This window comes from Trichechus manatus, unplaced genomic scaffold (assembly GCF_000243295.1).
Source record: "Trichechus manatus latirostris isolate Lorelei unplaced genomic scaffold, TriManLat1.0 scaffold00001, whole genome shotgun sequence".
Taxonomy (NCBI): Eukaryota; Metazoa; Chordata; class Mammalia; order Sirenia; family Trichechidae; genus Trichechus; species Trichechus manatus.
Window position 1 is genome coordinate 24,840,895 of NW_004443937.1, and position 23,426 is coordinate 24,864,320.

The 23,426-nt window shown below is 48.3% G+C and overlaps 1 protein-coding gene across 1 annotated transcript in view; it reads right to left on the bottom strand.

Annotated features, from left to right (window-relative positions):
- Positions 1–235: 235 nt before the first annotated feature.
- The window catches only part of FYCO1 (FYVE and coiled-coil domain autophagy adaptor 1), an 87,808-nt gene continuing 64,617 nt past the window's right edge, over positions 236–23,426 (bottom strand). Inside the window, exons 15-18 of the mRNA XM_023726315.1 lie at positions 17,524–17,619; positions 12,763–12,973; positions 6,818–6,927; positions 236–4,259 (exon numbers count right to left, since the gene is read on the bottom strand). Of these exons, the coding sequence (XP_023582083.1) occupies positions 4,184–4,259; positions 6,818–6,927; positions 12,763–12,973; positions 17,524–17,619 (493 nt within the window). The 3' untranslated portion in view covers positions 236–4,183. The remainder of the gene's footprint in view (positions 4,260–6,817; positions 6,928–12,762; positions 12,974–17,523; positions 17,620–23,426) is intronic.

The following is a 23,426-nucleotide window of genomic DNA, read 5'->3' on the forward strand; positions in this document are numbered from 1 at the left end:
TTGCCATCGAGTCGATTCCGACTCATAGTGACCCTATAGGGCAGAGACGAACTGCCCCCCAGTTTCCAAGAAGCGCCTAGTGGATTTGAACTGCTGACCCTTTGCTACCAGCAGTAGGTCTTAACCAGTGTGACACCAGGGTTTCCATTAGGGGAAATCAATCCCAGCTCAGGTCTAGGCAATATCATCCTCTGCATGCCCCGGTGGAACAAAAGACGATGCTACTCTAAATGTCATAGTGTTCACTTTATTTAAATCCTGATGTTAAAAAAACATTTCCGAATGGCATAGCAGACACTCCAAAGAGATATGTTTTGGGATAGAAAAGTTCCTCCCCCACTGTGTAGGTGGGGTGTTGGCATCTGATGTGCTTCTGAGTAATTCTTTGGCAGATATGAATGAAATGGGGTTCTCAGACCCGCTAGCCCATAAGGCCATGTGGATTGAAGATTAGTCAACTAAAGTGCAATTCTAATTTTCAAGCCATCCAACCGAGGCTTGCATAGTGCTCTGCAGCCCCCAGAGGAGCGGAGGTGTCTCTGGATAACACGCATCCTAAGGCGCTAAGGAAGCCTTTTTTCAGAGATGCCTCCTGAAGTTTAAAGATATACTTTATTATTTTTTAAAAAGTGCTCAAGAGGGAAAAGGGAATTAATTCAGTCTTTCCTGTTTCCTTGGAAGAACCAGATAAAGTGGGAAAAACTTACCCAGAGTTCCACTGAAGAGTGCTTTTTGGGTAAACGTGGGTGGCTGTCTCAATGGCCTGAGTAAATGGAGGTCCTTGGTTCTAAGCATCACAAAAGCTTCTCTCTGATTTAATGCTCAGCACCTTTGAGCCAAGGGTGGTTCCTTGACCTAAAGGCTTCTTACGTGTAGAATTACCAAGCTGGACTTTTAAAAATGAAAGCCCTATAAAATGGCACCAGTGGACGTCTAACAAGTATCGTAACACAAATTCTCATTTTGTCTGGGCCTGGAATGGCTTTACCACCTTCGGAGACAACCGCAACATTTCAGAAAAGCCACTCCCTTTATTTTTGAGTTGTATTATGTGGCTTTTCATCTCTGTTTTCCAAACACGTGGGTTTTTTCCAGTTCCAGATTCCTGCTTGAAAATCCCTTTCCCTGCTCTTGTTCGAGACTGCTCGGAGTTCAGGGCGCTTAAATCAGCAGTGCTCTCTGCAGGGCCCGCTCAGACACAGAAACACTTCGCCAAACATCTGTTCTTGGTGATGGAGGTTGGCTGACTGGGGTTGGTGTGCTGCCCAGGAGATAAGCAGTGGCTTCAGTGGCAGTGCTGAACAAGGCAGCTGGCAGCAATAATACAAAACAACTGTTATTCAGACAGCTAGGCCATCAAGGGGCTGCCTCCTCCCCTTTTGAATAGTGATGTGGATCCCAAGGCCATTTTGCCTTCTTGTTGATTTCTAGGGCACCTCTGTCTAGTTGGGGCTACCACCTTCAACAGTGGCTCTTCAATTGTCATTTGTATTTTTGTTAAAAAAAGTTATCTCAACCAAAAAACCTCAGTACGTTGCACACCTATGGAAAATAAGAATAAAGCTGTTGATAAAAGTCACACTTAAATAGGCCAAGGAGCTAACTGCATAACTCACAGCAAACTTGAGCTCGAACAGCAAACTAAGTTTAAGAGTTTGTCCAGCACACAAAAATAGCTACGCTAATGAAACCAGAGTTAGAGAAATGACTGCTGAGGGACTGGGCAGTCCTCTGAATGCAGAAAGGACCTTTCTTGTACCATCACAGTCAGCGTTCAAGGTGCTGCCCAACTCAGCAGCCGCCATTCTCCTAGATGAGGGGCTCTGGGTTGGCTTCGTAAGAGCCATGTTGTTTTTTAAGTTGTAATTGGTCCTCTGCTGTGCTGAGTGACAGAGTGGGGCTCAGAATGGACCTTAGATAGAAGAAAATGCCCTCGGCCTTTCACTGGCCCCAAACACATCAGCTGCTCAGTCAACGTTGGTTCTTGTTGCAAATGATGGTGGTGACACCAGCAGAAGGTCATCGGCTTGGCAAGTCCCCATGACATCCTGGGAAAGCTGAGCACTGAAAAGGAGACCCCAGACTGCTTTGGTTTCTCTTCTGTACACATTTTGTTTCTTTCTTGCAGGAGCCCGGCTGACTTCTGACTATCCTTTGCAAGAGGGCAGATGGATGCACAGGCTGGGTAATTTGCTCTTGAACAATCCTCGGGCTGGGTGGCACACCTGCGAGGACAAGCATGAGGCTGGAAGAGTCTCTGGAGGCCTGGTCATTTTCCGTTTTGGTGCTAAGCACTGTCAGGGCCTTAGCCAGTTGGGGATGAGAACCTGATTGCTTTCTGCTCAAGGAGGCTGCCCCAAGGACAGAACACAAGAGGCCTGGCTTCTCTCTGGCTAACCTTTGAAAGGCTCTCTCCACCATTCCCCACTCTCCTCTAAACTGACGGGAGGTGCCCAACTCTCCTGTTCAGATGAGAGGTCTGAGTCCTCGGGGGTTACTTCCTCTTACCCTTGCCCTCGTTGGAGTTCTTTTTGCTGGTGTTGATGCTGTGGCTGCTGGTGCATGGAGGGTTGGGAGTCTGTGCTGGACTTGGCCTGCAGGCCCCTGACCCGTTCCCAAGCCTTCAAAACCAGTTAGACAAAGGTTATGGATGATAAAATAAAGCCTTGAGAGGCGGTGTGACTTGACTTGGGTCGCAAGGCTGGCTAGAGGGAGAGCTGGGCCCACAACTCAGGTCCTTAGAAAACCTGTCCAGTGCGCTTTCCTTAATACTTGGCCACCTGTTTTCCTTAGGTCAAAGTGGGCCATTTTGTCAGATGCTCTGCTCACCTGTGGAAATGCCCACACCTGACCACAGGAGGCCGGCCTCTGCGAACAAGGGACAGAGAGGCTGGCAAAGGTGAGCTCTCTGTGGTAGGAGGAAAAAAGGGCCACAGAGAACAGGAAGATTATTTAATTCCTATTCAGGAATAGGAAACGGGGACTCACTGCCTCCAGGGGAGTTGCTTCCTGGGTGTCAGCTGTGGGCTGAGCAGCAGGAAGTATGCAAATAGGATATTGGGGAATCTGGTAGGTGGGGAGTGGGCTTGGTATGCGTGGGCATCAAAGACCAAGACATGAACAAAGAGCAAGTCCATGAATGATGCCTCTGTTTACACTTGCCTTACCAAGGGCTTTTGAGAAGAGGCCCAGGTTCTGAAAGTGGCTCTTACCCCAGTTCTGATCATCAGTAAACACACGTCTGCTGGTGAGGCCAGAGCTCCTGTGTGCACGCACAGGGGCAGGCTTCCAGCTGAGGAGCGAGCCCTGCAGGCCAACCCACAATTCTGCTTCGGCCGCAGCGCTGCCACGAGCCAGCACTCGGGCTCTAGCTGCAGCGTATCCACAGCCACTGCAGCCTTTAGCACAGTGGCGGGTTCTGTTTCTCTGATTATCTTCAGTTCTGCTCTTAGGGTGATGCTGTGAGCTGCTGAGAGGCCTGCCTGAGTGCAGAGCTTTGCTTAAGGAGAGAATCACCCAGACAGAAGGGCCAGGAGGCAAGTGCAGCTTAGAGGCCACTCCAAAATGGCTGAGTTTTGGAGCAGCCCCAAACTTACTAGAGCAGTGAGGGACGGGGTGTGACAGGAGGTGGCAGCTGGCTGGCATCTCTGCAGGGCTCTGGAGCATCTTGACTCCCAATGATGGCCCTGTGGCCTCCTTTTCCTGGGAGGGCCTGTGGATCTCAAAGACTGAGCACTCACAGGGTCTGGCCAGGGCATCCCAGCTCATGGTCACCCAGGATGTCTGGCCCCGGGCCGGGCAGAGCAGGGCCTCTCTCTCTACAGGTGGAAGTTGGGATCCCCAGGAAACTCTCCGCAGGGGAAGGCCTATAACCAACTGTGTTCCCAGGAGGGGCTGATGGTCTCCTGAGTGTTTAAAACTTTGGCAGAGTGTCCCTGTGCATCTGAGGACAGCTGGCTCCTGAATCAATGGAAAAGTCACGTGAGCCCTTAAAGGTCACAGGGCTAAGAATGACCTGGCGTAGTGCAGAAAGGGCAGTGCTGGGCTGCACAGTTGATTAGCTTGGAGAGGGGCTGCTGCCCTTTTTCTTCGTTGCTGTTTTTTAAGTGCTTTATGTGACAGGTGAGGAAGAGTAGTGTTTCCTGTGGATAAAGTGAAGCTGTTAAAATCCAGGTGCCTGAGGCTACGGGAAATCACTTCCATCGTAGATGACAGGTCGGTCAACTGTCAAGTGATAAAATACTTTCTTGGAGACAAACCTGAGGAGACAGAAACGGAAAAGGAGGGGTCACCCTGAGAACTGAGGGCCCGAGGGCAGCGGCTGCTCTGTGGCCGCTGCAGCCTGGCTGGGTGTGAGTGCTGGCTGGACGGGGCCCATGAGGAGACTTCTGCTCAGAGCTGAGCCCCTTGCGAGTACACGGACTCTTCCAGGCCCCTTCACCCCATTTGTTGTCTGGCTAGCAGAGTTCTCCTCCACAAAGTGTCAGGGGACCTGGGGCTTCACCATGGACTTTCCTAGGGTGCAGAAATGCCCTTTGGCCCCCGGGAGGCCTCCTCACCCCCGGCCTTGCTGCTCTGGAGCGGCTGGCAGTCTGCACTGCACAGGGCCAGCAGATGGAGCGGGCACCGGAAGAGGAACACGGCAGCGGAGAGGACAGGCGCCGCTCTGACTGTGTATCGAAATCCATTTTGCCACCTATGGCTGGAAGCCTCGAGGAGGCCCGTGAGATGACTTTAACGGGCCCAGGCTGGATTGTTGCAGCACTGTAACCACCTCCCGTGATAACCGGGAGCCTGCTCGGGCTGGAGACTGGGGACCGGGCTCTGCCCTCTGCGCACCTCACCCGGGGCTCAGTTCACAGTGAGGTCCAGTGGGGTGGTGACAGTGCTCGCCGACACTGCACAGAGGAGGAAACTAAGGCCACAGCAGGAAGAGCAGAGCCCATGTCTGGCTGACCACAACCCGCCCTCCTAGTCACTGGGCCATCCTGCCACCTGCGAGGGGCTGAGGCCTCACCCACCCCGGGAGGCTCTAGGACAGCTCTCTGGACGTGCTGGGCCCATGCCCCTGAAGTCCTGCTATGAAGGGGTGGTTCACTTGTGCAGGGGCGTGGAGAGGAGGGGAGGAGACGGCAAGGTGGAAGCTTGGCCTCCCTGCTCACCCTCTCAGCCTCTCCTTGGGTGGATGCCCGTGGCCACAAGCCCTGGAGTTCAAGGCCTGGAGGTCATGAGGGTGGTGCAGCTCTTCCCTCACGTGTCCTGTCCAGTTAGTCTGCTAGGTGTCCAGGGTGTGGGGGTGTGGTATCTAGCCCAGGGTCCTGCTCAGTAGGGATGTGGCCGGTGTTCGTCAAGCATGTTTCTTTAAAGTGGCAGACCCAGTTAAGGGGCTTATGCTGAAGCCAGAGAACATAAAAACGGACAGGTGCCCAGCAACCCTAGCCACCCTCGCCTCATACCTTCGTGAAGGAGGGGCCCCTGGCTCATGGTGGATACTCAACAACTATCTGGCCTTATCTCTCGATACTCCCACCCTCCTGATCCTATCTCCTCCCCACCCCAGCACTATACTCCTGACCCTGTGGCTGACCCTCTGACACAGTGCTTCCCCGCGATGGCACATGCAGCTCCCGTGACAGCCTTAGTCCTGCTTATCTCAGATTTACCCTTCTTGCTTTCACTTCTCTCTCTCATTCATTCATTCAATCAGTCCTTCCACTGTATTTACTAAGCCCCTTCTTTGGGCTCAGCAGTAGGAATCTGGACATCAGAGAGAGGCAGGAGAGGACAGCAGTTAAGAATCCAGACACTGGAGCTGGGCTGGCCTGGCTTCAAATCTGGCTCCACCATATACGTGGTCTGTGACTTGGGCTTGCCATTCCATTCCCTTTGGTCCTCACTCACTTCAGCATAATGTGAGGAGACAGACAGTTGCTACCACATTGCACCTCAACATAAAGAAAACAGAAATCTTTACAACTGGACCAATAAGCGACATCATGATTAACGGAGGAAATACGGAAGTTGTCAAGCATTTCACTTTACTTGGATCCACAATCAAAGCCCATGGGAGCAGCATTCAGGAAATCAAACGATGTGTTGCACTGGGCAAATCTGCTGCAAAAGACCTCTTTAAAGTGTAGAAAAGCAAGGATGTCACTTTGAGGACTAGGGTGCACCTGACCCAAGCCATGGTATTTTCTATCACCTCATAGGCATGCGAAAGCTGGACAATGAATAAGGAAGACCAAAGAAGAAATGATGCCTTTGAATTATGGTGTTGGCAAAAGCAAATAATATTGAATATACCATGGACTGCCAAAAGAATGAACAAATCTGGACATGTTGTCAGGAGGGACCAGTCCCTGGAGAAGGACATCATGCTTGGTAAAGTAGAGGGTCCACGAAAAAGTGGAAGACCCTCAACAAGGTGACTGCAACAATGCGCTCAAGCATAACAATGATCGTAAGGATGGAGCAGGACCCAGCAGCATTTCGTTCTGTTGTACATAGGGTCGCTATAAGTCAGAACCGACTCGACAGCACCTAGTAACAATCATCACCTTGGGATGCTATGTGGCTTAACTAAGTCAACACAAGGAGAGCACCTAGAACATGCCCAGCATGTTGTAAGACTATAAGGATGAGCCTGTGTGTTATAAAATCTACAGTAGACGTGGGAACACCATAGTATAGGGGTCTAAAAATTGTTACTAAATTACTAACCATGATCGATTTCTAACGTCCACCTCTGACTACCTTGGGAACAGGTGGCAGAGTGGCAGGTGGACTCATCGGATGCTGGTGGTGAGGGCCCTACCTTGAAAAGGTGTTGTCGAAGATGAGCAGGTAGATGCCTGGCATGCGGACCTTGAGCTGGCCCTGGATGTTCTCCTTGTGGGAATTGCAGCGGGTCATGGGAATAAGGACCTGGAAGAAACACAGGCGAAAAGAAAGTGTCACGGACGCTGAGGGGGCCTCACGGATCCTGAGCGGGCTTCACGGATCCTCTGGGCAGACCCTTTATTTTCAGGGAAGAGAATGAAGCTCAGGGAGGCTGAGCACCCTGTCTGAGGTCACAGCTGAGCAGGGTCGGGAACAGGACCAGCCCCCAGAATTGGTGGGGTGCCTTCCACATGCCCTGGGTTTGCTAATGACTTGTGGCAGGGGGAGGCCATGGACATGAGCTTCATCTAAAATCATGAACTGGTCAGGACCCCTAGGGAGTGGTCACCAGCCTCCCCTGACCATGGCCAGTGCTAGAATGTTCCCCTACCTGGAGGAGCAGCCCTTTTCTGGCTTCAGGAAGCTAGGATTTCTTGTAAATTAAATCCATCTGTCTAGCTATCTCCTGTTGCCCTGGTGCCCTTGTGGTCAAGCCCTCCTTCCACGTGACAATCTCTTAAAGCACTTCGCAAAGCTGCTGAGCCCACTGTCCTCGGGGCCAAACACCCCTGGCTCCACCCAATGCTTCTCACTTGGCCCCACCACAGGCCCCTTTCCTCGCTGAGCCTTGGCCAGCCCACGTCCCTCAGAGCCTTTTCATCTTTCCTCAGTCTCCTGTTCACTCTTTGTCTTCCCTGAGAATGAAAAATTAGTTCTAGGAGACATTTATTTTCTCAGAGCATGTTCCAAGAGCTTTGCTGTCAGAGGCCAAATTTGAGCAACGGTGTGTATCAGGCAGGGGCGGGGCTGGGGTCTTTAGATGGCCACTGTCTTCCCCACGAGGGCAGAGCGTTTAACCTGTTGACCAGCTAAGACACAGGCTGAAGATATGACAGGGAATAAGACAGCACCAATAAAAATGTTAAGTTTTTTTTTTTTTTAAGGGATAAACACCAAGAAGTTCTTTGTTCATAAAACATCCCTAAGTCTTCCATTTAGAACTGGCTACACGAATGGGTATACAGACCAGAGGCCCTGTTGACCATGGTAACATTTTAGCAACTTTGAGGTCCTAATGTAGTAAATTGCACCAGAGGTAATCATTTTTATTCTTTATAAAATTAAATACTGCTTTTTTCAGAAGTCCAATTTTTGTTAAAATTCAGGTTTAATTTTTCCTATTTTGTAACCTGTACAAAATGACTGAATCCAGAATAGTAATAAAACTATCAGTGTAGAATTGTATAACCAGCAAAACTATCTTTCAAAAAATGAAGCCAAAATGAAGACTTTTTCAACAGACAAGAGCTGACAAGAATTCATTACCATTAGACATGCCCTACAAGAAATGTGAAATGAAGTTCTTTAGGCTAAAGGAAAATGACGTCAGATGGAAACATGGACCTATACATAGGAATAAAGAGCAATGGAAATGCTAATTACATAGGTAAATATATGATTTTTTTCTCATTACTTTAATCTCTGTAAAAGAAAACTATTTAAATAAAAATGATAATAGCATATTGTAGGATTTGCAACATGTAAAAGTTAATGTACAACAGAAATCACACAAAGGTTGGGAGGCGAGAAATGGAAGTATGATTGTAAGGCCTTATACTATACATGAAATGGTATGAAATGACTGGAGGTAGACTGTGATAAGTTAAAGCTGTACACTATAAACCCTAAAAGCAATCACTGAAACAACAGAAGAAAGAGTTTTAGTTAATATGCCAACAAATGAGAAAAAAGGCATTTACAAAAAATAATTAATACAAAAGCAAGCAGAAAGACTGAAAGGGAACAAAAACAGATGGGACAAATAAACCAAGAGTAAGATGATAGACTCGAACGTAATCTTACAAATAATCGCATTAAATGTAAATAGTCTAAACGTCCCAGTTAAAAGCCCGAGATTGTCAGTTTAGATACAAGTAAGACCCAACTTTATGATGCCTACAAGAAATGCAATTTAAATATAAAGATGCAAATAGAATAAAATGATGGAAAAAGATGTACCATGCTAACACTGGCCAAAAGAAAGCTGGGTTGGCTATATTAACACCAGACAAATAGATTTTAGACAAAAAAATATTACCAGGGAGAAAGAAGGTCATTTCATAATGATAAAGGCATCGATTCACCAAGAGGAAATAATAATTCTAAACATTTACACCCCTAATGACAGAGCTTCGAAACATATGAAGCAAGAAGTGATAGAACTGCACAGAGAAACAGAAAACTTCACAATTACAGTCGGAGATTTCAATACCCCCTCTCAATAATTGATGGAATAAGTAGGCAGGAAATCAATAAAGATATACAAGTCTTGGACAACACTATCAACTAACTTGACCTAATCGACATTTGTAGAATACTCCACCCAAAACCAGCAGAACACATATTCTTTTCAAGTCCACTCAGAACACTCCCCCAGATAGATCATACTCTAGGCCATTTAAAAAAAAAAAAAAAAAAAACCTCAAAAAATTTAAAAAAGATTCAAGTTATACAAAATATGTTCACTGACTATAATGGAATTAAATTAGAAATCAGTAACAAAAAGATTGCTGGAAAATCCCAAAATATTTGGAAACTAAATAATAACACACTTCTAAATAACCCTGTGTGGTGCAAACGGTTAATGTGCTCAGCAGCTAACAAAAGGCTAGAGTTTTGAGTCTACCCAGAGGCACCTCAGAAGAAGGCCTGGTAGTCTACTTCTAAAAAAATCAGCCATTGAAAACCCTAGAGTAGAGCACAGCTCTACTCTGACATGTATGGAGTTGCCATGAGTCGGAGTTGACTCCACAGCAACTGGTATAAATAACCTACGGGTCAAAGAAAAATCAAAAGGAAAATCACAATGGTATGGGTGACAGAGAGAACGCTGTGTGTTCCTGACACAATAGTACATTTGTCTGGCTGGAAGCTGGTGGTATGGAAGAGTGGTGATGAAGGAGTAGAGCTGGCCCAAGACAAGCCTGGAGGGGAAGATGGTAGGGACAAAGATGCATGTAAAACCCTTACGGAGGACCTGCTATGTGTAGGTTCTGTGGTAGGCACTTCTGCACGTTATCGCATTTAGCTTGCTCTCCAATATTCTAATTCCTGCAGGGATGAAGAATCCCTGGAAAGGGGTAAACCTTGCAGCTCCCTCTCAGGGTGGGAACTTTAACATGGCTGAAGGCATCACTCTGGAGAGAGCATGGCTCAGGGTGAGGGGTGTCTGACGGCACCACTGGAGATGGGGCTAGCTTTCTGCTATGCTTTCCCTCTGCCTGGTAGCTTCTCCTCTGGCCCATGCTCCCCAAGCTGCTTTTCCTGGCTTAGTCCAATGAGTCCTTGGCCAGGAGTCTCCTCCTACAGGGACCTTTCTCTGACCATCAACTCCTAGGCTGGGTTGTGAGTAGACAGGAAAGCTCAGTAAATGGTTGTTGAAAGAGTACAAGTGCACACCACAGATCCTTGAATCTGTACCTCCATAATCCTGAAACCCAAGCGCTGCAGTGTGCATCCTATTGTTTCCTGCAGGGCCCCAGCAGGTCAGGGGAGCAGACAGGGACTCCCTGGGATAGACGTTGAAGACGCACGTCTGGAAACAGGTTCGCTAGGTTAATGTTCGGGAGGCCTCAGGCAGAAACCCCACCCTCCGGGACTCTGAAGACAGAAGCATGTAAACGTTCTTCTCACTTGCCCTGTATCTAGGCTCCTTCTGCCCTTTGGCGTTCACCGTGGGGAACGACAATAGTAGTCATAACCATAACCCCTACAAGGCCACAAGAGATGAGGAAGGTTCCTTCACGTCTCCAAGCTCCTGACTGGAACTACACAGTCTCCCAGGGCCATGAGGGCTTGGCTGTGAGAAACTGAACGAGAGAGAGGCCCATGATCTAAATGCATGTAGGCAAGTGGAAGGGCAAAGGCCTGGACACCCTGTTCCAAGTACTCACCCGATGTATAATCTGGGCAGATGCAGTATTAGGCATTCGATAAGTCTGAAGAATATGAGGGTGAACATAAAAAGTGCTTGGGGTGAGTTCTTGGTATATAGCTGCTTGTTAGGGCACAGCTGACAAGGACACTGAGTAAGGAGCTGCTTAACCAGCTGGATGACCCCAGGCAGTTACTCTGCATCACAGTTTCCTCATCTGCAAGCTGCACTAAGACTTGTAGTCTGCACATAGCGGGTGCCCAATGGCTGGGTCTCAATCTACTCGCAGATGGGCAGCCCTAAGCGGAGAAGCCTTGGCCGACAAGCCACAGGACCTCCTGGGTGGAGGCTCGGAATGGCTCAGGAAGCAAGGACTCCAAACCCAGGTATGTGGTACCGGCTGCAAGCCCCTAAGGGGAAGAGAGGGGCAGGGTGGTTTTTAAGCAAGAAAGAACATGAGACTCCAATAAACAAGGCCAAGTCAAAGGGGCTGGAGTGACATTTTAAGAGTGAATTTGAAGAGGACAGGAACGCCAAAGCAATCTCTATAATGAGCAGACACCAACAGGGCAGAGATGGCAGGAGTGCAAACCCAAATGTGCATAAATTCCTCTCCGTGAACGCCAGAGCTGGAGAACAAGTTCTCGGCCTCAGAGAACTGTTGTGTGGCCCCACCCTGCATGCCAGCCTGGTTCCCACCCCATGACTGTGAGTCCCTTAAGGGCACCCAGTGGACCGAATGCATGAGGGCCTAACAGGTATGGCTGCAAAGACCACACAAAAGTCTTGTTGCACATGACTTCAAATTGTGCTTCCCTATCTTGATTCTTGCCGTTTGCGTAAATGGCGATTTTTGCAACTATGTTAACAGTCTAGCATTCACGTTAAGCTTCAGCCCAGAACCTCAGACTATCCTCACCATTCCTTCCACTCAGAATGATTAGAATAGAACTTACGTTTCCATCCAAACAAGCTCTCCCTTCATTATCCCGCTACCACCATTTCTCCGCAGAGATTCAGACATGGAATTCAGAACTCGGGCATAGGGTCTCCATCGTTCTCACCCCATACTGAATTGGCCACCTGCAGAGTCCTGCTCAACCTTCTTTCCTTGTATTCTATGTTCCATCCCATTCCTTCTATATGATTTCCACTCCCTTGATCTAGACCAGTGGGTCTCAACCTTGGCTGCTCTTTGGACTCACCTGGAGATGCCTGGGTCCCACCCCTAGAGATTCTGACTTAGTGGTCTGGGGAGTGGCCTTGGCGATGGGATGCTTCAAAGTTCCCCAGGTGTTTCTAATGTACAGCCAAGGCTGAGAACTATGGTCCAGGCCATTGTCAATGTCCCATGCTTAAGAATGTCTTCAGTTTCTGAACTGCTATCTGCCACCAAGATTTCACGCTCAACCACCCAAGTGACACTGGGATGGTCTCTACTGACATTCTTGCAGGTGAGATGCTGAGCATCCTAAGCTAATGCTGTCTGACCACCACCAGAGGCAGAGATGTCATCACCTCCCCAGGTAAGCCAGTCCTTCTTTGCACAGCTCTGTTAGAAATGATTTTTAAACCGAGTCATACAGCTGGATTCCTCTAAGTTTCACCTACTAATCTGTCCCAAGGACAGACGGAACCTGTGTGCCACAGAAGAGACCTTCAGATGTTTGAATACAGCTCTCCTGAGCCTCCAGCTCTTTCCTTCTCCAAGTTGAGCAGTCCCAGGTGCTTTACCTGCTCGGCATGACATGGCTCAGAGGGCCTTCGCACCGTGGATTCTCTCCATTGAATAAGCTTCTGTTCATTGCAAGAGCCTAGAATGGACCATCACTTTCCAGGTAAGGCCTGCCCAGCAGACGGCAGGACAGCCAGGGCCCCAGTTCTAGGAAAGGTGTGCACAGCAACCTGCTGGGTAAGGGGCCCACAGGCAGGGGGCCTGGCCTTACCTTACACTGATCCAGCGGTGTGTCCTCTGCCTCCCGGAAGACCACGCTGAAGGAAATACTCTTGGGGTCAGAGGAGAAGACCCAGCTGATGGTGAGGCCTGCCTCGGCCACAGTGATGGGGATGAGGCTGTAGGTACTGGACCTCACAAACAGCTCCCTGTTGCCCTCCCCGAAGTTGACGATCTCTTCCACTGTGAGGGGTAGTTTTATCCTAAAATAAAAATGTAGACAGGGACCTGATTAGATGGACAAACTGCCTGTGCCTACTGTCTGGAGCTCAGAGACGGCCAGAGATCCTGGAGGCCACTGGGAGGGCAAACCCTGGGTAACTGTGACCAACATGCTTAATTATGGGAGACAACGCGATGTGCAGATATTCACCGAGAATCTACTACATGCGAGTTTGTCTACCAGACCAGCTGCTGCAGAGCTGAGTCTGACTCATGGTGACCCACGCACGTCAAGTAGAACTGAGCTCCACAGAGTGTCCAATGGCTGATTTTTCAGAAGTAGATCACCAGGACTTTCTTCTGAAGCACCTCTGGGTGGACTTGAACCTTCAACTTTGCCGTTAGCAGCCGAGCACGTTGACTGTTTGCACCACCCAGGGACTCCTGGCTTGTCTACTATGAGCGTCAATTATGTCTAGACACTGGCAACACAGGAACAAAATATATAGATGACAGTCTTTGTCTTTGTGGGGCTGATGGGATACCCGCAAAGCCATTGAAACTGAGGAGAGCCTGACGTGCTCCCTCGGCCCCGCCCACCTCTGCTCTATGCCCCTCACAGAGAGGAAGCAAGGGCTGAGGCCTCAGCTTTCTGTTGTTCTCCCGCAGCTGCCCTGCTGCTCAGCCATCAACTTCCCCTTTCTCTTTCCAATTCCCTGCCTCCTCTTTCCATCTAACTAGCACCAGCAGAAAGTGTGTCCATCGTTAGAAACCTCCTACCCTTTCAGCAGTCCCCCATCTCAGTGGAAATCTGGGGCCCATTGCAAGATTACAAATTGGCATCCTGATCTTCTCTTAGGTGCGAAACTCCCAGATTTTTTATACTGCAGGGGCAACAGAGGGGTACTACTGTTTTGGGGAGAGAAGCTTGTTAGGGCTGTGTCTCTGGTTCAGACTCTTGCCAGGTGGATAAGAACCTCTTCCGAAAGTTTAAAAGGTTCAGTGACAATGAGTCCCCCTGCCTTTGGGGCCCTCTGCAGGATCAGCCACAGAGTGTAATATGAAAAATGTGGGGTGCAGAACCAGAGGCACCTGCGTTCCGGTATCTGCCCCTCTTCTTATCTGCTGCAGGACTCAATCTCTCATAAGCCTCAGTTTCCTCATCTGCAAAATGGGGATAACAATGTCTGCCTCACAACTGGTGTGAGGATTATGTGAGAAAACGAACTGGATGTGAATGGGGATGTCTCCCCTGATGCTGCCTCCCTAAGGCCCCCCAGGCTGAGTGGAGCCCCATCCTGCACTGTGCACCTCCAGAGGCAGCGGGTTAGCTCAGGATCATGGGGACAGAGCATCCAGGCAGAGCAGCCACTGACAGTGGTGTGGCCTTGGGCGAGTCACTCACTCTCTCTGAGCCTCCCTCTCTCAGCTGTAAAATGGAAAGGTGGCTCTAGGCCTTCTCCTCTATGACTTCACATGTTACCACAATGTCTACAAGAAGAAGGAGCCCTGGTGGTGCAGTGGTTAAAGCACTTGTCTGCTAACTGACAGGTCGGCAGTTCGAACCCACCAGCTGCTCCACGGGACTTCCGTAGAGATTTACAGCCTTGGAAACCCTATTGGGCAGTTCTACTCTGTCCTACAGAGTCACTATGAGTTGGAATCCACTCGATGGCAGTGGGTTTGGTTTGGTTCGATATGAGGAAGGCATAATTGTTCCCATTTCACAAATGCGGAAACTAAGATTCAAGAAGATTAAGAAACTTGATCCACATTCACACAGGTCTGATCCAAAGGCGTTACTTTTCTACTACACCAAAGCTGCCCTTCACGGAGAAAATATATGATTGTGCCCTTTAACACAGGGGAGAACACTAAAGCTCAGAGAGGTTAGGTAACTTGCCCAAGACGGCACAGCAAGTAAGTGGTGGTGCCGAGAGTTCTCTGCCTCCAAAGCCATGGAGATGGATGGAAATAACTCCCCAAAGCTGTGTTAATGAGAAGATTCATCAATGGTTTAAAAACAAACAAACAACAAGGAATAGCTCTGACATAAGACATTCACCTTTGTGAGAACTTAATTCAATATAGCACTTCTCCATGTGTGAATTCAAGCTTTATTTCTAATTATGGCACAAAAGGCCTTGGCCAATATTTATAATTTTTAAGAATCTGAGAGCAGGTGAATGGGTGGGTGGGTGGGAAAGAGGTCCTTCCTGTAACGTGGCAATCTTACTACATTACCAGGCGGCCACTTACTCTGACAGAATGCCCCACTGACGCTGGATCGTTCCGTAATTTCCTGCTCCAGAATTCTCCCCTGTACCTGGATGCTGCCTAAGTCTCTTTTACCTTTTACAGGCATCGTCTGTTCAGTGAGAAGGACAACACTCAGTCCCCTCAAAGAAGACGCTAATAAAAAACAAATCAAGGGTTTGCCATCTATGCTCAAATATAATCTTAAATAAAAAATCTACAGTCTACAGGACTCCCATCACAAATGTGAATTCTGAGTGCCTCCAGAAGTTCTAGTTTACACAAGTCAAAGGGTACAAAAAAAACTCTCCATGTTCTGCAATAACCCTAACCTTTATCACACTTTCAGATACCCTTTTAATGAGGTTGCCAAAACCTTGCTGTCAATCCGTTGGACAGAGGTGGGGAGGGAAAAGTGCAATGTATTGTCATTCTTCATGCATTTGACTCACATCTCCAGCTGACCTATTCTCTCTATTCATTTTACACTCTTCTCTTTAGGGATTTGCCATGGATTCTGTGTGTCTTGATTATTTCTTAATCTTCTGATTTTTCTCATCCTTTAGTTAAAGGTAAGCTTCTAAGAAGTTTTACCATAAATATTTGTCGAATAAATATTTTTCAAACACTTCCTCGCCACTCCCCACTGAGTGCAACAAAAAATGCTGGAAATTATTCAGTAAACAATCACAGGATAACTCTGAAGGGTAGGAAAAGGAAGGCAGACTGGCTTGGGACCCCAGGACTTGAGGAAAAACACAATGGCTTGGTGTCTCCCACCCGTTATCTACTGGCTCCAGGCTTGGAGAAATGCATCCCACCACTGCGGGTGGCACAAGCAGGGACTGAGTGGAAGCTCCAGCGGCACCTGGTGAATGCAGCAGATCAGAAAAGCACTGCCTGGGCTCTGAAAACTAAACTGTCTTTGGAATCACAGCCTATGAAAGTAGGCCAAGTCGTATATACTAAACCAAAACAGTATGACTGACTGCTAAAATAGGACCAAGCGCCTCCTAACAACTCCTAATATCTAAAATGTCCAAGATACAACTGAAAATCACTGGTCATACTAAGAACCAGGCAAATCACAACTTGAATGAGAAAAGAGAATCATCAGAAGCCAACACTGACATTAATCCGATGTTGGAATGGTCTGACAAGGCTTTTAAAGAAGCTACCATAACAATGACAGCTTCAATGAATAGCACAAATACTCTGGCAAGAAATTAAAAAATAAAAAATTACACCAAAGCAAACAGAAGACATAAAAAAGAGAACCAAATGGAAATTATAGAACTGAAATATACAATAACTGAAAAACAAACAAAAAAACTCACTGGATAGGCTCAATAGCACAATGAATATGTCAGAGGAAAGACTCAGTAAATCTGAAGATAGATCAGAAATTATGCAATATGAAAACAGAAAATGGACTGAACAGAACCAGAGAAGAACAGAGCCTCAGGGACCTGCCTCAGGGCCTTTTAACTGGCTGTTCCCTCTGCTCTTCCCTCAGATATCCACATGACAACTCTTTTACCTCCTCCAGTTCTTACCTTCTTCATGTCATCCTATTTACAACTCCAGGTGCCCTCTTCTCATCCTATTCTCTGTCTACCCTTTCCATAACAGACACCACCTTGTAACACACTATATAATTTACTTACTTACTTACACTTATTTTTATTGTCTGTCAACCCCTGTTGGAATATAAGCACATGGTAGGTACTGGATAAATATCTGTGAATGAATAAATGAATCTATTCAATGACTATTATGCAGCCATTGGACACAACACTGGAGAAAAATGGTCAGTTATGGAAAAATACTCATGCTATATTAAGTTTTAAAATATTATAAAATAAGACAGAATATTTGTTTATGTTGAAAAATTATATATATATGCATAAAAAGACTGTAAGGCTATATACCAAAGTGGTTTACTTATCCCCAATTTTCTACAATGAAAATGTATTGCTCTTACAATAAGAAAATAAAACAAAGCTACTTTCAAAAAAGAAGACTATAGGGACAAGGTGGGATGACTATAAAGGGGCAGAGTGGATTTTTCAGGGTAGGGGAACTGTTCTATCTCTTATTTGTGGTGGTGAGCATACTGTCTGTCAAAATTCAAGCACTGTGCACTACAAAAGGTAAATTCTACTGTATATAAATTATAGCTTAAAAAAAGAACACCGGGAAAGCCAGCATTGGTGCCAAGGGACAGCCTCCAGGGTCCTCTCCAGCTCTGGCACTGGAATGGCCACTGCTATTTGGTACTCCTTCCCCTAACCGCGACACCCTGGGAAGTCCCACTCAGTAACCTGTCACTCACATCAGCTCTCCGGACTTCAGCAAGCAGATCTCAGTATCTTGTCCCGCAGGGATGTCTTCAGTGTCCTCTGGGGTTAGTGAGCTTGATGTGTTGTCCCTGAAAAGACAAACAAGAACACAACCATTTAGCCATCAGCACACAAGGCCCCACATCCTGAGGTCCAAGCTTCGAGGTCTTGCAGCTGACCTAAGAATGCCTGGGGAGTCCTTCAATCATAAAGGCTGTGACAGAGGCTGCGGCAGCCTCCGTGGGTGGAGGGCCACAGGGGCCAGGGCCAAGCAAGCAGACTGAAGACAACAGGGCTGCAGTGATCTCCCTCAAGTCTTCCCGGTAGGTGGGTGGGTAGATGGTGACCATGAACACAAACTGACTCCCTCCTATGCCTCATCAGCAGAGCTACAGCCACGGGGGTAAGCAAGCTACCGGCACCACTGATTCCTGCCTTCTGAGCTCCAGTCCGTGACTGAAGAAGCCTGCTCTGGACCATCTCCAGGTACAAGAGCAGGTGCCTAGAGCTGACAGGGCAGGAAACGGTGTGGGCCAAGAGAGAGGGGATGGACAGAGCCACGTACTAAGAGGGGTGGATCTAAGACACATCTCTTTCCCTCACAGTCTGCTCTCTTGGCTGTGCAGAGAACCAGCAACGGGAGCTACCGTGGCCGTGTGCCGAGCTATGGCTCCCGGAGTATGCTCTTTAAAACACCAGTGCCCAGAGAGGGTAACATCACATACTGTTTCTCCCTATTAGAAAGTCACAGTGTACATACACATTAAATCAAAGGCTCTGAGACGCCCTGCGGCAAACCCAAACCAAACCCATGGCCATCGGATCGAATCTGACTCATAGCACCCCTATAGGACAGAGGAGAACTGCCTTACAGGGTTTCCAAGGAGCGGCTGGGGGATTTGAACTGACAACCTTTTGGTTAGCAGCTGAGCTCTTAACCATTGAGGATGTCTATTATACTTTGTTTACCTCTAGTGTTCCTATATTTATTTGACCATGGGATATTTTTAACACCTACCGAACTAGTGATCCTCAGAACACCCCATGGGAAATATGGGCACATTGTAGCTCCCTCACTTCCCTGATGGGAAAACGTTTGCCCAGGCAGTTACAGAGAGGCTATCATAAAAATGATAGTCGGATACGCTGACTGCAGCTCAGTGCTCGTCCTTCGGGGGCCCCATGCCCAGCTCGGCCAGTGGCCTATACAATCTTAGGGACCTCAAAGGCCAACCAACTCCACTCCCCAATTCTGAAGAGGAAGCTACACCCAGAAAAGAAATATGATTCACCCCATGTGAAAGTGTTAATGAGGAAGCTTTCCACACAGCAAGGCTTCTTCCCAAAATGTTGTAATAACCCCCTTCTCAACATCCCTGGGGGGCTCTCCCCAAATGTCTCTGGGCCCCCACGCAGCACCCTGAGCACCCTCAGAACCTGCATGAACTCAGTCCTGCCCTGCCCCCGCCTCGTCTGCTGTCGGGTGTTTCCTGAGATGACAGCGCATACCTGCACTGGGTTAGGCGCTGCACAGGCCACATTCAATGGGCACAAACCCTCTCCGCCCCCACTTGGTCAGCTCTGGGAAGACAGCCAGAGCACCCAGCTTTCCACGTGGATGCCAGAAGGTGAGGCTCAGAGTGGCCAAATTCAGTGAGTCCTATCCAGATCTGTGCTTGGCTGTCACTCAACTGTTGGGGCAGGAACATCTGTGCACCGTGTGGCATATCTGCAGTGACAGCACCACAACAGGAGGTCCCGGGGAGGCCACAGGCAGCTTCGCGCCAGGACCTCAGACATGGCGGCATACGCCACACACCCCCACCCTCTGTCTCCCCACCCCTATATGCTTCCCCATCACCCAGTGCACACCTATGTCACACCTCTGGCCACGCTGGGCCTTAGTTATTTGCTCTTGGGTCCCCCAGACTGTGAGCTTTCCCTGCCAGATAGGACCAGCATTCAGCAGTTCGGCATCTGTCATTTGCAGAAACCCAGGCCCTGGTGGCGCAGTGATTAAGATCTCGGCTGCTAACCAAAAGGTTGGCAATTAGAATCCACCAGCCGCTCCTTGGAAATCCTATGGGGCAGTTCTACTCTGTCCTATAGGGCTGCTGTGAGTTGGAAACGACTCGATGGCAACAGGTTTGATTTGGTTTTTGGTGTAAGAGATCTAAGACTACTCGCTAAGAAGTGTGTGTGGAGGTGTAAACGGTTAGCATGTAAGTTCACGATAAAGGGCAGAAAGAATACTGGCTAAGGTCAACAAAAGACTCAAGGACAAATTCCTGAAGGAGAAAGACACCAAGTCACATGGGGAGCGGCAGACACTGGGTTAGCAGATCCACACCGGAAGACAACTGCAGCCATTTTTACCTCTAACGGGCTTGTCTCACAGATGCAAAAAGCAGGCATTTGCTGCCAACCCACCGAGCCTCTCTGTGCTGGAGGAGGAGGACCAGCATTGCACAGGAAGAGGCTTCTGTCCTCCTGGGAAGCCTATGAGCTCAAGAGTTGGCTTCGTTCCTGCAGACGTGGACATCACGCCCTGGCCAGGTCAGGCCCGCTCACCACCAGGCCCAGCAGCTGTTCTTCTTGCTGTATATCTCCCATTTCCCCAGCCTCACTCCTTTCTACTGCTAGTATGCTGGAGGGCCTTTGGGTTTGGGAGTCTGCTGTCACGGCTCTGCTGCTGATGGGGTGGTGGTGAGGGGTGGTGTTTGGAGTCTCTGCAGGGCCGCTTAAATAACCAGCAACTCACTACTATCCAGGTCCCAGCCAGAGATGTCTGCATACAGTCCAAGTCAGTCCCTGACATGTGGGAGAGTCTGTCTTCAGAAACAGCCTGCCTGTCCAGGGGCTGAGATCCATGAGCCCCGAGCAGTGGGCCTTCCTCTAGCTGGAGGTAACTGAGTTCCCAGATGGCAGGAGAGGCAGTTGTACTGGGTAAAATAGTATCTCTGCCAAAATTCATGTCTACCCAGAACCTCAGGAAGTGACCATATTTGGAAACAGGGTCTTTGTAGATGTAATTAGTTAAGATGAGGTCATACCGGAGTAGCCAAACAAAAAAACCAAAGCCGTTGCTGTCAAGTAGATTCAGACTCATAGTGACCCCATAGGACAGAGGAGAACTGCCCCATAGAGTTTCCAAGGAGCGGCTGGTGGATTTGAACTGCTGACCTTCTGGTTAGTAGCTGAGCTCTTAACCACCGTGCCACTAGGGCTCCTACTGGAGTAGGGTGGGCCCTAAGTCTAACATGACTGGTGTCTTTGTAAGAAGAGACGACACACAGACACACACAGAAGGAAGGTGGCCGTGTGAAGACAGGCAAAAAAGGATGTCAAAGTTTGAGAATGGCAGGGAACAAAAGCGAGGCCACTAGAGGGCATCCTATCTCCTACTATTGAAAAAGCAAGCAAGCAAACAAACAAACAAAAACCACCAAAAAACAAAAACAAAAGAAAACCAGTTGCCACAGAGTGGATTCTGACTCATGGCGGCCCCATGTGTGCCAGAGTAGAACTGTGTTCCACAGAAGCCATGCAGCTGCAAGCCAAGGACACCAAAGTTTGCCAACCACTACCAGAAGCTGCAAGAGGGAGCATGGCCCTGTCGACACCTTGATTTTAGACTTTTGGCTTCCAGTGCTGTGAAAGAATACATTTCTGTTATGGTACTTTGTGGTCTAGCCCACGGTGGGGTCACACCATCGTGGGCCCAGCCTTGGCTTTATTACCATGTGACTCTGAGTGAAACCCTGTCCTCGACCGAGACCTGAGTTTTCTCTGCTCTAAATGGAAGAAGACAGAATGAGATGGACTCTAAGGTTCTGCTGGCTTGACGAGGCTGCAGTTTCTAAGCCCTCAGAAACCTCATTTCAACGAGCCCAGTGTCTGGGAACCAGGTGGGCTCGTGCTCCGCAGCTACTGTCTCTCTAGGGAAGGTGCAGTGACAACATTTCCTACAGTGCTGGCTGCCCTGAAGGGCAGGCTTTGTCACTTCGCTGCTTCCTTTTCTTCCCAGCTCCAGTCCTTCCCCCACCCCAGCCTTACTTCCCACCTCCTCTTAGCCCAACACCTCCTTCCTACTGTACTTCCAACCACTGGCTTCCAGAGCTCCTACCCCTCCCCTTGGACACACAGGGTCACAGAAGGCCAGTGTGAACAGCTGCAGAGACCACTTGGTCCAAGAGCCCACTTGACAGACAGGGAGGCAGAGAGGTCTAGGGGAGAGAAGACATGTCCAGGGTCACTTAGGCCTGCCTCATTTCACTTTCTTTCATCCTCGATGGGTTGAATTGTGTCCTTCCTCTACCCATACATGTTGTATTCCTGGGCCTTGTAACTGTGCATGTGATCTTCTTTGGAAATAGGGGTTTTCTTTTGTTATGTTAATAAGGCCACACCAGCGTAGGGTGGGTCCTAAATCTAATCACTTCTGAGTTATAAAAAGTGCAGAAGAGACACAGAGACGCATCCCAGGGGAAGACAGACGCCAAGGAATGCCAAGGAACACCAAGGAACATCTCAGACACCAGAAGCTAGGAGAGAGGTTCACAGAGGAGTTGACAAAGCCGATTTGGACTCAGCCTCCAGAACTGTGAGAAAATAAACTTCTGATCTTTAAAGAATCCCACTTGTGGTATTTTTTGTTACAGCAGCACTAGGTCACTAAGACACTTGTCCAAAATACAAATACCATAAATGAGATAAATAAATACCATATGATAAAGGAAGTCCTGAAAACTATAGTTGGTTTTCTCGATTTTCCTGAATTTATGGTAAAATATGGCATGATCCCTCTCTTCCTCTCTCTCCCTCCTCTCCTAACCACTGCGATGCATACAGCCCGATCACCTGCAAGTAGAGACTTCACAGAGTAGACCCCCCAGACCCTTGCGGATCTTGGCTGAGGCCCTTCGGGAGGTAGCTGAGAGGGGCAGGAAGTGGAGGAAGGAGACAGGGGTGTGGAGATGGGGGTGTGGATGGGTCGGTGACGATATCTTGAAGGTAATGGTTAGGGGCATGAAGTCCGCTTTTCAAAAACTTTTCAAATTGTGGGTCATGGCCCATTTAGTGGGTCGTAAAATCAATTTAGTAGGTTCTGACCAGCATTAAAAGAAAGAATAAACTAGAAAATATCAATGAAACAGAACAGTGCGTATCGTGAGGATAAATATTTTATGAGGCACTTGTTTTGACTCTATCAGTGTATATACACATACACAATTGGGTAGTCATGTAGAATGTATTTTTTACCATGGAATCCAGTAAAAAAAAGAAAGCGCGAGCAACTCTGTTAAACCAAAAACCAAACCAAACTCATTGCCATTGAGTCGATTCCAACTCACAGTTAGAGAATGTCAAAGTTTGAGAATGACAGGGAACAAAAGCAAGGCCACTAGAGGGCACCCTATCTCCTACTACAAAAAACACAAACAAAAAACCAGTTGTGCTAGAGTGAATTTTGACTCATGGCGACCCCATGGGTGTCAGAGTAGAACTGTGCTCCCTAGGGTTTTCAATGGCTTATTTTTAGGAAATAGATCATTAGGTCTTTTTTCTGAGATGCCACTGAGTGGACTCGAACCTCTGTTCTTTCTGTTAGCAGCCATGCATGTAAACCATTTGCACCACCCAGGGACTCCATCTCCTACTAGAGCCATTTCTTTTAATTGCTGTTGAGGTATTTCTCTCAGCAAAGATGCGAGACAAACTCACTGCCTACAGGTGACCTTCCTCTTTCCCTCGCTCTGGCTGTGTGAGTCTACTGCTAGCTGTGGTGGCCTCGTATAGCTGTTGGCCCGTCACCCCTTCCGGCTGAGTTTCCTCCCTGAGCCTCTGGTCAGTCAAGCTAAACCTCTCTTGAGGCATGCACACCAGTCCGTCAACT